Source organism: Trichomonas vaginalis, chromosome V (genome assembly GCF_026262505.1).
Source record: "Trichomonas vaginalis G3 chromosome V, whole genome shotgun sequence".
Taxonomy (NCBI): domain Eukaryota; phylum Parabasalia; order Trichomonadida; family Trichomonadidae; genus Trichomonas; species Trichomonas vaginalis.
Genome location: NC_067207.1, coordinates 11,881,481 through 11,896,487, shown reverse-complemented (window position 1 = coordinate 11,896,487; position 15,007 = coordinate 11,881,481). Strand labels below are relative to the sequence as shown.

The 15,007-nt window shown below is 35.7% G+C and overlaps 5 protein-coding genes and 1 pseudogene across 6 annotated transcripts, besides 1 other annotated feature; 3 read left to right on the top strand and 3 right to left on the bottom strand.

Moving 5' to 3' along the window:
• Positions 1–279: 279 nt before the first annotated feature.
• On the top strand, positions 280–897 carry TVAGG3_0320670 (protein of unknown function, DUF4106 family; the record flags this gene model as incomplete). The annotated part of the gene is made up of 1 exon (XM_051230170.1): positions 280–897. The coding sequence occupies one exon, from the start codon at positions 280–282 to the stop codon at positions 895–897; it is 618 nt and encodes a 205-aa protein (XP_051099900.1).
• Positions 898–2,585: 1,688 nt separating this feature from the next.
• Positions 2,586–15,007: part of a mobile genetic element that runs on past the window's edge.
• TVAGG3_0320660 lies at positions 7,014–8,245 on the top strand (annotated as a pseudogene). The gene has a single exon. A coding segment is annotated over exon 1 (1,232 nt).
• TVAGG3_0320650 (protein of unknown function, DUF4108 family) lies at positions 8,283–8,702 on the top strand (the record flags this gene model as incomplete). The annotated part of the gene is made up of 1 exon (XM_001326747.1): positions 8,283–8,702. The coding sequence occupies one exon, from the start codon at positions 8,283–8,285 to the stop codon at positions 8,700–8,702; it is 420 nt and encodes a 139-aa protein (XP_001326782.1).
• TVAGG3_0320640 (organellar and viral DNA polymerase type B) lies at positions 10,983–11,360 on the bottom strand (the record flags this gene model as incomplete). Its single annotated transcript, XM_051230169.1, has 1 exon — positions 10,983–11,360. A coding segment is annotated over one exon (378 nt), but the record flags the coding sequence as incomplete, so codon positions are not given.
• On the bottom strand, positions 12,161–13,057 carry TVAGG3_0320630 (organellar and viral DNA polymerase type B; the record flags this gene model as incomplete). Its single annotated transcript, XM_051230168.1, has 1 exon — positions 12,161–13,057. The coding sequence occupies one exon, from the start codon at positions 13,055–13,057 to the stop codon at positions 12,161–12,163; it is 897 nt and encodes a 298-aa protein (XP_051099898.1).
• On the bottom strand, positions 13,599–14,459 carry TVAGG3_0320620 (uncharacterized protein; the record flags this gene model as incomplete). Its single annotated transcript, XM_051230167.1, has 1 exon — positions 13,599–14,459. One exon carries the CDS (start codon positions 14,457–14,459, stop codon positions 13,599–13,601), a length of 861 nt encoding a protein of 286 aa, XP_051099897.1.

The window sequence follows — 15,007 nt, the reverse complement described above, 5'->3', positions numbered from 1 at the left end:
CTAAAATTTTTTGAAAGTCGTTGCTGTTGACTTTTCGGTAGAGGACTCAAAATAGTAGAACTATGTCCGGACAAGTAAGGGTCTATCATCGCTACGTCACCAGGTCCCTCGGTCCCTCGGTCCCTCGGTTAAACGAACTTCTCTGAAAAAATGAGACAACATGACATTTTGACAACAGTCCAGGAAGTCTTAACAAGATAGAATATGAGAGAGGTCCTATAAACCGGAGAAAGTCTCATATAAACATCTGTCAAAAGCCTCTTTTTAACTTCACTTAAAATGCCACGTAAGCTACGTAAGAATATACGTAAGAGGAAGAGAGCATTGAAACATCCAATAGTAAGACTGACACCACAACAACAGTTGCAACAACAAATGATGAATGACCCCACTATGTTGCAACAAATGTCAAGCAATCCTATGCTTTTAAACCGAGTTGTTGGTGCACAGAGTGGAGGTTTAAGAGCGGCACTTTTAGCGAAAATGGCAGGCTATGGTGGAGCTGCAGACGGAACAGCATATAACCCTCAAAGTCAAATGAATTTGAGTTCACTCAAAAATCAAATAGCAGATGTCAAAAAGTCAAACATAGACATACAGAAGCAAATAGGTGAAAACGAAAAGAAACTAGAATATGACAGACACACAAAGAAACTCAATGAGTTAAACGTAGAGAAAAAGAAGAAAGAAGAACAACTGAAAGAACTAAGTACAGAGCAATATGCGAAAAAAGTGTCAGAAAAAGCAGCAGAAGTAGCAAAAATGGAACAAGATGTTTTAAATTTGAAAAACCATACTACTCAATATAAAGTACTGAAAGATGAAGAGATAAAACAAAAAGCCCTGAAGACATATATGGATAGCGATGAGTATAAAAAGAAGTTGAAGCAAATGTAAAGGCAGAAAAACTTTTACAGTTGCAAAACCAAACCGTACAGTATGAAAACTTAGCACAAGAAAGTAAAAATAACGACGCAGCCATGCAAAAGGCAATGAAAAGCGCAGAATATATAAAAGCTAACAATGACTGGTTAGATGCCCAAGCCAACGCTAAAGCAGCCCAACTTATAGGGTCAATAAGGACAAAAATACAAGCGGATGAAGACAGTTCAAATGAAGCTTTAACAAATGCTGACTTTAAGAACGCCTTCGAAGCTCTTCATAGTAAGGTGAAACTAGTGAACGACTTCTCATCTGGAAAGAAACTGAAGTCTGAAGGTTTCGACAAAGAGTTAAAAGAAGTAGCACAAAATATGACGAAAATAACAGATGCAGCAACGAGACAGGCAGTTCAAAGTGCCTATGACGCCGTTAGAGCAACTGTTGTGGAAAGTCAAGAAAAAGAGTTACAACAGACCAAAACAGACCTAGTAAATGCTTTCTTAAGAACGAAAAGTCAGGTAGGACATTACGCTGCAGATGGAACATATGTGCCAGCTGGTGGAACTTATATACCAGCTGTTGGAATTTATATACCACCAAACCCTCCAAGAGAAGCACCTGCACCAGGACTACCTAAAACATTTACATCGTCACATGGACATAGACACAGGCATGCACCAAAACCAACACAACAACCAACAGTTCAAAACCCTGCACAACAACCAACACAACAACCAACACAACAACCAACAGTTCAAAACCCTGCACAACAACAACCACAACCAACAGTTCAAAACCCTGCACAGCAACAACCACAAACAGAGCAAGGACATAAAAGAAGTAGAGAACAAGGAAACCAAGAATTCTTAAAAATGCTTAAAGAAGACTATGGTTACCCAGATAGTATTGACTTTAGTGACAGATATAAAGAAGCTATTAGAAAGTTCAAGGATGGAAATACTGACCCGAACCTATTTAGCTTTATGGTTCAGCACCAAATGGGATATAATTTCAAACCTGGAAAATACAAGCTCGCTAAGGGATATGATTTAATAGCATATCATCCAAATGACATGACTGAATTTACTCCGAGATATTTGATGTCAGAGCTAAATGACAATTCAACTCCCGTCATGAAACGCGTAAAAAATAGAGACGGAACGAAAGAAGAAAGGTTTTTGAGTCCGGATGACTTAGAAAGGGAACTTGTTAAAAACGGTCTCGGAATATATGAAATGCCAGCAGATGAGGTACAAGAAACTCCACAGGAAGAACTAGTTCAGATACAACCAGACATGGAAGAAATAGTTCAGCAACAACAGCTAGAAGAGCCTGAAGGAAACGAACAAGTCCCTCCTTTGGAAACTAACTTCACAGAACTAGATGAAGATTTGGAACAGCCGAAAAATCTTGACCCTCAACAAGAGTATGAGGAGAATATGGAATCTTTCCAAGAGTCTAAAAAAAATTCGGCTGACATAGTAGAAGAATATCGAAAAATGTTTGCCGACATACAAAAGACTCCAACACCAGATGAAAATATTCAGCATAGAATGGAAGTACTGAAAGAAAATGTACACAAATACAACAACCCTTTTTACTTACGAGCATTTAACGTTCAATCTTCGGATGAACTCGGTGAAAATAAAAGGTTAAATTTCAAGAAAACATATAGAAATGAAACATTGTTTAAAGTTCATTCAGAACCTAACCAAGATGGAAACAAACCTACTTTTGTTTCTGCAGACGATGGAACTACAATGAGATGGGGTCATAAAGCTAATCCGGATAGGTGGTTCATAAACTTACAACCACAATTCCAAGAAGTTGTAGACGCAATGGAAGTGAATGGTGAACCAGATATAGCTGGTATTTTCAGCGCGGCTTTAATGCCATTGAAAGATATGAAACATGCAGATATTTTGGACCAGTATGAAATGAACATGGCTGATGGAAATATAACACCTGACGTTCTAGAACATTTATCTCAAAGAACTACACAGAACCATAGAGATGGTATATTTGGTGAAGAGTTTAGAAAGAGAGTTAGGGAGAGAGAAGGAAGAGAACCTATTGTACATGACCTTGCAAACGAAAGTTTACAAAATGTCATAAAAACTTACTTTGCAGACAATGAACCGAGAAGGGATGAATATTTAAGAAAACTCAAATGGACAGTACCAAATGAAATGTTAGTATTGAAAAACATGTTCCTTGACAAAATAAAACCAACTACAGAAATAAACGACGCAAGACTGAAAGATTGGGTAAAAGCTTTCCCATTCACAAAAGATATAGTTGGTAACATGGAAAGAAAACCAGAATGGCTACAAAAACATATATTTGGAAACGAGCTTATTCCATATGGACAGGCACTGTTTGAAGAGCTTGAACCGGAAACTCAGGACAGAGTCATGCAAACAATAAGCGACGACTCAAATACAAACTATGACAAACTCTTTCTAGGATATAGGTTACCTGAGATGGGCGACCAGAGCCAAAAGGCAAAAAGGGCATGGAAAATTTGCAACATACTAGATGAACATGAGGCAAAGATGCAACAACTTGAAGCAGAGGGCAAGTTACCAAAGCGACACCAAAGAAGAAGAGTAGAACAAAGTGAAAGTAGTGAAGAAGTAACTTCATCTAGTGAAAGTAGTGGCAATGAAGGAAAAAGAAGAGTTAAAAACTCAGTCAGGAAGAAAGTAAAGCTTGGTCCACGTGGGTTCTATTATGATATATAAATCCAACTATTCTATATTTTTACCCATATGAAATGTACGCCGCTCAGAATATAACGCCAACAGTTTTGGATGCTATGAATGGAAATGTTTCCGAATGGTATAACGAATGCGACAATGCCATTAGAAGGTCAGAAATAGTTCCTGGAACTTACGAATATACAACTGCTGTTTCTTATGGAAACGTAGGTGAGTTTGGAGAAGGTTCTTCAACAACAGTAGATATTGCTTGCGACAGGTTTCATATAATTTCTATTGACAACTCTTTCTTATACGTGGAACAAGACATTGAAATAAAACCTTCTGCCAAGTTGTCTGACAAGAAAGGTTGCAATGGAATTTTCTATGTCGGATACCAATATGCTCCAGAAGTTTTCATGGGATATAAGATATATTCTAACTCTGACTTAGTTCAAACAGTAACATGGGCAAACTATGAATGGTTCGCTTTGAGAAACTCAGTACAACCACAAGCTAGAGAACAAACAGACCAGTATGCAAATATTGAGAAAATAAGAAGACTTGACCCTAACGTTCCAGGAGTTTATGTTAACCTTTCTGGACAAACTGCAGCAGCAGTAACCAAAGTAAAACTGAAACTTAGAGTTCCTTTGTCATCTTTCCTCATCTTCAGGTTTTTAAGATACTTGCCAAACTGGGCAGGAAAAATTTCTATTGAACTTACTCCAAGCAAAAATAACTTAGTCATTGCACCAACACAAGACCCATTCACTCTTACAGAAGTAGTGGGAACAAATAAAATGTCATTCGCCGACTTTTGCAAAAACAAAGTTGACTTAGACTTTGGTTTCTCAAACCTCAACACTGAAGTAAACTATTATTTCAATGCTGCTGGAGATGCTTGGGACCCAGTTAAGTTCACATGCGAAAAAATTTGAATGCAAGAGAATAGAAAGCAGACTTGCAGTCTATATGTTGGACCCAGATATTTCAAATGCTTTAGCTGCCAAATATATTGCAGTTCCACTTATGTTCCCTATACACCAAATATCTGTCAAAGACTTTGCAGGTGAAGTTGGAAACCAAGTGCTGACCCAGGTGCAAGAACAGATATTGCCTTAACAACTGCAATGAAACATGCAGATACTATGTTTGTACTGTTCAGACGAACTATAAATGACTATTCTTGTTTCTACAACCCGGTATTAAATATCATATAAACATAGATGGCAAATACTATCCAAGAGAAGAATATTCTACAGTTGAGGATATGAGGTCATACAACTTGACATTAGATGCTATGAACTTTAACAACAACTTCACAACAACCATTAACCCTGAAATGCAAAGTTCTATTATGCCATATGTGAAAGTATGGACTCATACAGGAGGTCAAAAAACTCAATATACAATGGAGACCGTTCAAACTTTTGGCTTGGCATTCCATTTGCTGACTCAGAAGACTTTATGGTGGTATTTCAACTGTTGGTACAGTTCAAATACAATATACTGGTGACAGAGACGGTCCAGATGAATTGAAAGCAAAGAAGTTTACAAAACCAATAGCACTTTTCACGGAAGATGCTCTTTTGAAGATTCGTTCGATGAAACCTGCTGGGGCTCCTCAGATTGTATAACGACAGCTTCCATCGAGCAGATTTTTGGCAGCAGGTCAGTAAGTTGTTCTTGAACTGACTTCTCTCCGTCAAATATTGACAGTACGCCAGTTTTGATATAATATTGTATTAAAAACTTTCCTTTAGAAATATCGGTCAGTTTTGTTGTTATATTTTTGTCTGCTTCAAGAACTTTCACCATCTCGGTTATACCAACTTTCTTTGCTTTATGAAAATATTTTGGTTCAGCAAAGACTGCTATTCTATAACATTTTCCATTGTTTGTGTAAAGAACTACTCTATCAATGAACTTGTATTGTTTGTGTGTGTAAACTTTGTTTTGCTTCAATTCGAAGAGATACTCAAATACGTCCATATTTTTATTCTAAGTAAAATGTCATTTCCGAAAAATAGAAGCGTAAGTGTTTCAAAAGGTTTAATGGCGATGGCAGATGTGAAGTTAAATTCACCAACTCAAACAAACAGTCAAAGTGTTGTTGTCAATGTCAAAGAAAGAGATGTTGAAGTGGGGAAACCATACGAAGACGAAGATGGTATAACAATAGTTCCTGTAAAAGAACAACCAACATATCCTGAAGTTAGCAGAGACTTAAGTTCTGTTGCAGATATTCGAAACGACTACCAACAACTTAAAGACAAACTTAAAACTCAGGAGAAGATTTGTCAAGCTTTGGTATAATGTTAAACTTGGTCGAACACAACCTGTAAAAGTGAACTCATATGTCATCGCACCTCATGAAATTTTGAAAGAACTATTGAAACTTTTGACAGAGGCAGACGATATAAACATCAAAGAAATAGAACCCGACATTGCTTGCTGTGGTGTTTCATATAATGTCATTGACAAGATATACGTTATGAAAGGAGGTGAAACGTTGAACTTAAATATAGTTTCCAGACGTCATAAAAAATTTGACGACCACAACATTTCATTAAAATTTACTTGCTAAGTAAATGGCAGAAGACATAGTGGTTTATACTATTACGACTAAAAACCTGAGTCATATAATTCTATAACAACAAACTTACAAAGTCCTCAAGGACGATATTGTAAACTGACCTTAAACACGATGACGACTAAAGCCTGTTTTGCTCTTTTGACACCAGAAATTTTATTGTTGTGAATGGTAAAAAATACTCCTTTGAAGATACTTACTCAGATATACCACCAACAGGTTTTGTTGACTTATTTAATACTTTAAGGACGGATGTAACATGTGCTGCAACTAGAGCAGGTTTCATTATGTTTGGATGTCCGACTGAGTTTAGTATAACGATATGAGCTATAATACAAAACTTATATCTGGTTTTACTACCAACAGTTTCCTATAACAGGAAAAGGTCATACAAGGTCTATCTGTTCCATTGACTTTAACACCTATTTTATATATTGTTTCAAACTTAGGTTCAAAGTGCTATTCGAATGTCGACAGAAACTACTATGACCAAAAGATACTCATGCGTATAAACAACACTTTCTCTGCTGGTTCCTATTGTTCATTCGAATGCAGAGTTTTCAGCTTTAGTAAACTCAAACACTTTAGCAAACATAAACTTAACCTTAGTTGACGCAAACTTGTTCCTGTAAAACTTTATGTCCTATGTATTTGTCAATGACGGCAGAAAGTTTCGAATTGGAAGATGCAACTGGTGAAAGATTGTACTACAAGAACAACTTCAACAAATAGCTCAAGAACAACAAATGCAACAAATGGAACAAATGCAACAACAAAGTCAAGAACAACAAATAGCTCAAGAATAAAAAAATATTTTTTTTATTTTTATATAAAAAATGTACAGAATAGACGTTTCAGATTTTTATGACTTCCAAGCGTTCAGAAATATGTGTCCATTTCGAGACTATAACAAAGCAGTCGAGAATTTGAAACGTTTAGTCATTTATGTGACTCTGCCCCAGAATGTTATGTCATGAAAGAATGGGATGTAGTCTTTAACAAACTAAAGCGACAATAGTTTCAGAACAAAATGTAAACAGAAACTTAAGAAAATAAAGTCGTACAAGTTGGTATGAAGATGTTAGATGCTTGGGATATCTTATTGTCAAAGTTAGAAGATTTTTCAGTTCGTGGTATAAAGTTCTATACACCTTCTCCAAACTTCTATTCTATCTTCACTGGATATAAATACGAACAAATAGAATGGAAAGAAAATATTATAGAAGCTTGGTTAGACCATGTCAAAGAAATTATATGCAATGGAAACGAAAGAGTCTATGAGTATATCTTATGTTGGTTTGCAAACATCTTACAACATCCAAGTGCTAAAAATGAAACTGCTCTCATTGTAATTGGAAAACAAGGAACAGGTAAGAACACTTTCTTTACAGATATCTTATGCAAACTGTTAGAGGGCTATTCGAACCCGAATATGACAAACTTAGAAAACATCTGCGGTAAATTTAACTCTTCAATAGAGAATATGAAACTTATAGTATGTAACGAACTTCAAAGTATAGATACAACAAAGGTTTTAAACTCGGATGCTTTGAAGAGTCTTATAACAGACAAAGTTGGAGTTGTTGAAAGAAAATATAAAGACCAAAGAGTTTGTGAAAATGTTGCAAACTTCGTCATGGTTTCAAACAACGCCGTTCCGATGAAGTTAGAAAGTTCTGACAGAAGATATGTAGTTGTCAGAACGTCAGAAGCTCATATGCAAGATACAGAATATTTTGACGACTTAGCAGAAACTTTGACACCTAACTTTTACAACCACTTGTTCTCATATTTCATGACATTAGATATTTCTAAGTTCAATCCAAGACAAATTCCACATACCGAAGAGAGACAAACATTGTTAGAAGCAAACAAGAGTGTATATGAACTGTTTATAGATGAGACTAACTTTGAGTGTTTAGATGAAAGGTCATTGTACGATTCGTATAAACAGTATTGCCAAGAATATGGTTATATGACAGCGTCTAAACGAACATTCTTGGCAAATGTCAAAAATCTTTTAGACGTACAGAATGGTGTATATACAAAGAAAAATTTTTCTGAGTAAATTTTAAAAAAAAATATTTTTTTATCCGATAGAAAAGATGACGAAATTCATCTCAGTAAACAAGTACATGTCAGGACTTAAAGAAGAACTAGACCCATTCACATATTTGAATGTTTACTTCTACCATTTTGAAAAGTCTACATTTGACAAAGTTTGGAACATCGAACCAGTTAAGTTTGCTATTGTGACTAAAAATGGTGCGAAATTTGAAGACTTAGACATAGAAGGTTTGTTAACAGTCAAAGAAAGTTTTGACAGAAGGTTCTCAAACCTTAAAGAAGGCAAAGCATACAAACTTGTTATACCTTATGAACCAAAGAAAGCAGACGACTATGAATATTATGAGTCTAAAGTTGTAGAAGTTCAAGGTAAATTGGGTAAAAAGATTTTAGAGTCTAAGCCAGTGTTTACTCCTAAAGAGGAAGAGAACATTGACATTGACCCAGAAATGTTCTAAAAATAAAATTTTATTTTTACATGTCAAATTTCTTCTTCTCTGGCTCTGGTTCTTTCTTCTCTTCTTCTACTTTCTTTTCTTTCTTTTCTCTCTTCTTCTTTTCTGGTGGAGTTATGTCAAACTTCTCAGAACCATATTTTTGTAAAAGTTCTTTGTCCTTTAATAGCTCTTCTATTCTGTTTTCTATTTCATCTTCAAGAACAGCGCATGTGTCTTCTTTGCATTCTAAGAAGTTTTGTTGGACTTCATCTCTCCAAGAGGCGTCATCTCTGTCAACAAGTCTGTCATTGACAAATTTTAAGACTGCTCTGCTTAATGTTTTATGGTTCTTGTCATATTCCCAGAAACAGAACTTTAGAACAAATTCACCTTTCTTGTTTACACTATGTAAGATTTTATGGTCGACAGATGTTTTGCTGTCGAAAAGCTTGTCTCGAATATAGATAGCGAAATCGCTAGACATTTTCTAAAAGATAAAAATTTTAATTTTTCTAAAAATATGTTAGAAAAAAAGTTTGCTGACATTGACAAGAAATTTGAGAATGTTTTAAACAAGAACAAGAGGAAGTTGGAAAATGCTCAGATAAAACCCATACATGACAAGTTCTTATTTGCTCAGAATGGTATAACAGGTCTAATCGCACCGCCTGGGTCGGGTAAGACTTTCACTTATCTTAAAATGGCTGCACAACAACAAGAACTAGATGAGAAGAACCCATTCTATGAGTTAGTAGTCATTTGTAGTACTTCTGGTCAATTTGACCAAACCGTAAATTCGTTCAAAGATATTATAAAAAAGTCTAAGTTAGTATGTATAAAAGACTCTGAGTTGTTAGATTGGATAAAGAAGTACCAAAGAAGAGTTTTGAAGTACAATGCTATAAATGAGTATGTCAATTCGAAGTTTAAAGACCCAAATGAGGAAATGCAGAGAATATTAGAGAAGAAACACTTCAGAAACAAACAGAAAGAGATAGAATACATTTCGAAGAAATTGCAATCTTACGATTGGAAGACTTACCCTCACAGATGTCTTCTTATCTTAGATGACTTTGCTTCTCATCCTTTGTTAAAGAATAGAGAACAAGACATGTGTCGAATTCTTAAGAAGCTCAGACACTTTAACATTTCAGTTGTCATTTGTGTACAGACAGCAAAGAGTTTAAGTAAGGATGTAAAGAGAATACTTACTGACATTGTACTTTTCCCCGGATTGTCCGAAGACGATTTCATGGAACTTATGAAAGAGTCCATGGCAGGTAAGTTTGACAGACATGAACTATGGGAGAAGTACAAAGTCATACAAGACCCTCATACTTCTTTCAGAATTCACATCTACGCAAACAAAGTTCAAATTGTTTCAAGACAAGCTTGAAAAATGTAAGTGTTGAGTCTTAGTCTGTTGTGGTGCTGGGGCTGTCGGTTCTTCTGGCTTTGGAAGACATTCAGGAAGAGGAATGTCAGTCATCCGTTTGTGTCCTGTCGGAAGGAAGAGTTCTTCCAGTTGGAAGGAAAAACTTTTTCTGTCGGAAGGAAAAGTTTTTTCTGTCGGAAGGAAAATCTTTTTCTGAAGTTCGACCAAAAAGTTCTCAATTTTCGAAAATTTGAATGGTTTACGGACGGACAACAGGAAATTTTTTTCCTGTCGGAAGGAAATTTTTTTCCTGTCGGAAGGAAATTTTTTTCTTGTCGGAAGGAAGGACTCGGAATGTCGGAAGGAAGGACTCGGAATGTCGGAAGGAAGGACTCGGAATGTCGGAAGGAAGGACTCGGAATGCCAGAAGGAAGGACTCGGAATGTCGGAAGGAAGGACCCATCCTGAAGTCATTCCATAAACCTTTCAATTTCGAAGATTTTGAGAGCATTCCATACCGACGTCAGTCAGGACCCATCCTGAAGTCAGTCAGGACCCATCCTGAAGTCAGTCAGGATGCGAACCGATGTCAGTCAGTAAATTTTATCGTCCAACTTTACAAATGTAAACTTCTATCGTTCCAGTACCATATTTTCTTCACTAGGGTCTAACACCAAATAGACCCTTTGTACTTGCAAATTCAATGCTCTCTCAATTTTTTTGCAGAAAAGGAAAAAACCCGAACACCATCAGGACTCGAACCGAGGTCCTCGACACTTATGACAAGGGAGTCCATACCACTGAGCTATGAGCCGCTTGCATATTTTTAAGTAAAATATAGTATATTTGTCATATAGTGAAGGATGACCAAACTTAAAAAATTAGCGTTATTTTCTATCTTGTATAAAAGACCAAAAATAAACGCTTTACATGTATTTTTCAGCAACTTCGTCAAATAATTTTATAGCACTATCTATCTCATCTACTTCAAACGTTTCTTTACCTTTCGTGGGAGCACCATACCTTTTCTCAAAAACTTCAAGCAGTTCTGTTTCAGCAGCTCTCATATCATTTACAAACACAACCTTAACTCTATTGACTGTACTGTCATATCTTTTAGTTATATTAAATGTTCTTCCTATCTTATATCTCTTTGTATTGAAGTCCTTCGGTTTCTGAACGATGTAAAGTAAGCCTTCACAGCAACGTTCCGTATCGAATGAACCATATGTTATGAAATTATATCCAACAACTGGGTCAATCCATAACAAAACTAGTGGTATAAGACTTTTGTCGATGAGATATGCTGTAGTTCCATGAAATCTTACCGATATCAAAAGCTCAGGATTTCTTGTCAAAATTTTCTGAGATGAAGCATTTTTAACCCAGTCCTTTGCTCTCTTTCCAGATGGTGTTAAAATGTCTGACAAAGAATATTTTTTGTATTTCTTTGAGTATCTTACGTTTAAATCACCTATTCTAACCACCTTGGTCTCATTGTCTATCTTTTTAACTGTTTCAAACTCAGTGCTTGTCATTTCCTGTTCTTACATACAAAATAAAAAAAAATATTTTAAAAAAACTAGCGTTAATTTTATTTTTTCTATCTTGTATAAAAGATATGATTTCATAGAGTTTTTTTACGATTTTCATGAGTTTTAGGCAAGGCCGAGAATTCTCGGTCTAGAGAAATTTCACGATTTTCATGAGTTTTAGGCGAGTGGTTTTTTTTACTACTCGCAATTTTTCACGATTTTCATGAGTTTTAGGCGAGTAAGATTTTTAACGTACTCGCAATTTTTCACGATTTTCATGAGTTTTTTTTACGATTTTCGTACGGAATCTCGTTCCGCGGTTTTCCTCGGAACGCAAACATATGAGGAAATTCATGAAATTTGGTCATTTTTTTCAGCCAAAATATATTTTAGATCTAACCAGGTCCCTCGGTCCCTCGGTCCCTCGGTCAACTAACATCTTTTTGAAAACGGTGACAACATGACATTTTGACAACAGTCCAGGAAATGAACTTCTTCGTATATGTTTTTTCACGATTTCATCGTCAATGAGCGTAAATCAGACAAAAATATATTTCTACCATAAAGTTTCACAAGCGTTTTACATGGTATATGTTGTGATGGTTCATGACTTTAAACAGTTTTGTAGCTTCTATTTCTTCACGAAGGATATCAAAAGTTTTAACTATGCCGAAAGTTTCTTTATATTTCTTCTTGACATCTGAAAGAAGGAAATCGTTAGCAGTTGGATAGTTTTTGTTCAGAAATGTCAACATGTCCATTTTATCTTCTGCTGGTTTCTCTACTTCTTTCTTTAAGTCAGTATAGTCTTTTCTCATACGTTCTATCTCTTTGACGGAGTAGTTATATTTCTTCATTGCTGCTTTACATTTTGAACATTGTGGGTTCATTTTTGCATTGTACATTGAAACCTTACCTGCTAAAACAAGTAAGGCGTAAATGGTTTTCTTTAACTCAAAAGTTGCTGGTTTTATCTGTTCGTTCCATACTTTACCTCTTCTATCTTTATCTCTTATCTGCCATACACATTTTGCAACTAACGAAACAAAGTTGTCGTAGGTCTTAAACTCCTCCGATTTATATATGTCAATGAAATATACCATATCGCAGTCTTTGTGGTTGCAATGAAATCCAAGAAACTCATAGTTTACATTACGTATGAACTTCTTTATTTCAACTGAGTCAGTTGGTTTCACTTCTATTTCATCGAATTCTGGAATAGTGAGCTTTTGTTGTTGGATTTCAGGAATTTTAGGTAGATGGTCAATAATATCCTGCATTTCATAAAGATACTGTTCATTTGTTTCATCTTTCGCACTACAGTCTAAAACTCCTTGGAGAAGTTCTTGCTTTATCTTCTGGATTTCTGTTTCGAAAGTATATGAAGAAGGAATGAAGCTTTTCATCTCTACTAACATAGATGTTGGGTTCATGACTAACGAGTTTGGTGCTGTTGTTGCTGACATGTTCTTACAATAAAAATAAAAAATATTTTTTTTAAAAAAACTAAAATATATTTTTGCCGAATTCAAGAGTTTTGTGTGTTTTCTACGGTGGAGCCAAAAGTGGCTCGACCTCAAAACAAGCATTTCGTGAAGAATATACCAACCCGCCGAAAACAGCGGGTTGCTTTTTATACAAAATTCAACGGGTGAAAGAATACGATGAAGAAGTCATGAAAAAACATATACGAAGAAGTCTATTTCCTGTGTTGTTGTCAAAATGTCATGTTGTCACACTTTTTCAGAGAAGTTAAAATGACCGAGGGACCGAGGGACCTGGTGACCACTTCAGTTCTTCAAAACATTTACGATGAAAGTCTTGACAAAACATGTACGATGAAATTCATGACAAAACATATACGATGAAATTCATGACAAAACATATACGATGAAATCTATCTCCTGTGTTGTTGTCAAAATGTCATGTTGTCACCATTTTCAAAAAGATGTTAGTTGACCGAGGGACCGAGGGACCGAGGGACCTGGTTCGCCTAAAATATATTTTTCAATACTTTTTCAGCACTTTTCCGTAGTTGTATATGAAAGACAATTCGAGATAAAAGTCGTAGTACAATGGAATAATATGCTGCACACCGTTTGTTGTGAACCAGACTTGAAAGTCAGAGAAACTGTTACTAGGTGGTTCGTAGAATTTAGAAGCAAAGTCATAAAAGTCCTTACCGATACAAAGAAAACTGTTGTTGCTTGAACTGAAACTTGCATGACACATGACATTTTGAGGGTCGAACACGTTTTTATAAACTGTCAAATCTGCTGGTGGGAGTATAAATTTAAAAGGACCGTCAGGTGGCAATGGTTCGTTCTGGTTTAGTAACCGAAGAAATTGCGCCCAAGAACGTTTGTCTACTCCCCAATATAAAAACTCTGTATCTCTTGGAGGGTTAATTTCAATCTTTTGAAATGAAACGGTGGAGTTCATCTTATCGTATTCTAGTTTTAGATAGTATGTTCCATTTAGTAAAGAGTGGTATTTTTCTTGAAATTCCCAGTAGTATTTGTTCATTTGAGTTTGAAAGTCATTTAGAGTTTTTTCAAGACTTTCGTCTGAACGAATTGTAAAGATTTTCATTTCGTCAAATTTTTCTATTAGACCATCAGAACCTTTATACTGCCCATGAAAATATACTGCGAACATGAATGCGTTAGTTCTATTTGAAAACAAAACTCTTCTAAATCCTATTGCCTTTGCATCTGAAGGACTTTGAAGCCAGCGAATTGGATAGTCAAATCGATAAGCTCCGGATGAAATTTCTTCATCTGAAATATTTCTACCAGCATTTGTAAAGATATAGTCTAACGGTTTTGTATCTGCTACTTTTGTTCTTTGTTTTTCAACCCGAAGCATTTTATATATGTAAAAATATACTGTTTTAAAAATGTTTTAAAATGGTATGCAATGTTTTACTTCATGCAATGTTTTATTTCTGTCCCGTCTTCAAGTATACCCCAATATTTCCTTTTCGATATTACATGAACTTCGGAAAATACCTTATCTAGCTTAAAACAGCCCATCTTCTCACCGACTAAACCCATTTCAATGAGTTTGTTATAGCCTTCCTCGTTCGTCATGAGTGCGTCAATGTTCTCATAGTAAACCTTCACTTTGGATTTGACTTCCGAGAAGAATTTGTTGTAGTTGTCAAGGACTGCCTTTGCGAACTGAGGATAGGACCAATGTTCGACAATAGGTTTTACTGTGGTTACTAAGCCACCTTGACCTTCGGTGAACTCGTATTTCAAAACAAAAGGGGAGAACCTTTCAACAAAGTTGTCGACCTTCTCATAGTGTTTACTCTTCATCTTTTGAGGTTTCTTAATGGAATACCCCCATGTCGAGTTCATAAGCAATTTGAGTGTCATTGCAAGTTTGGGGTTTGAAGCTTTCCTAATATC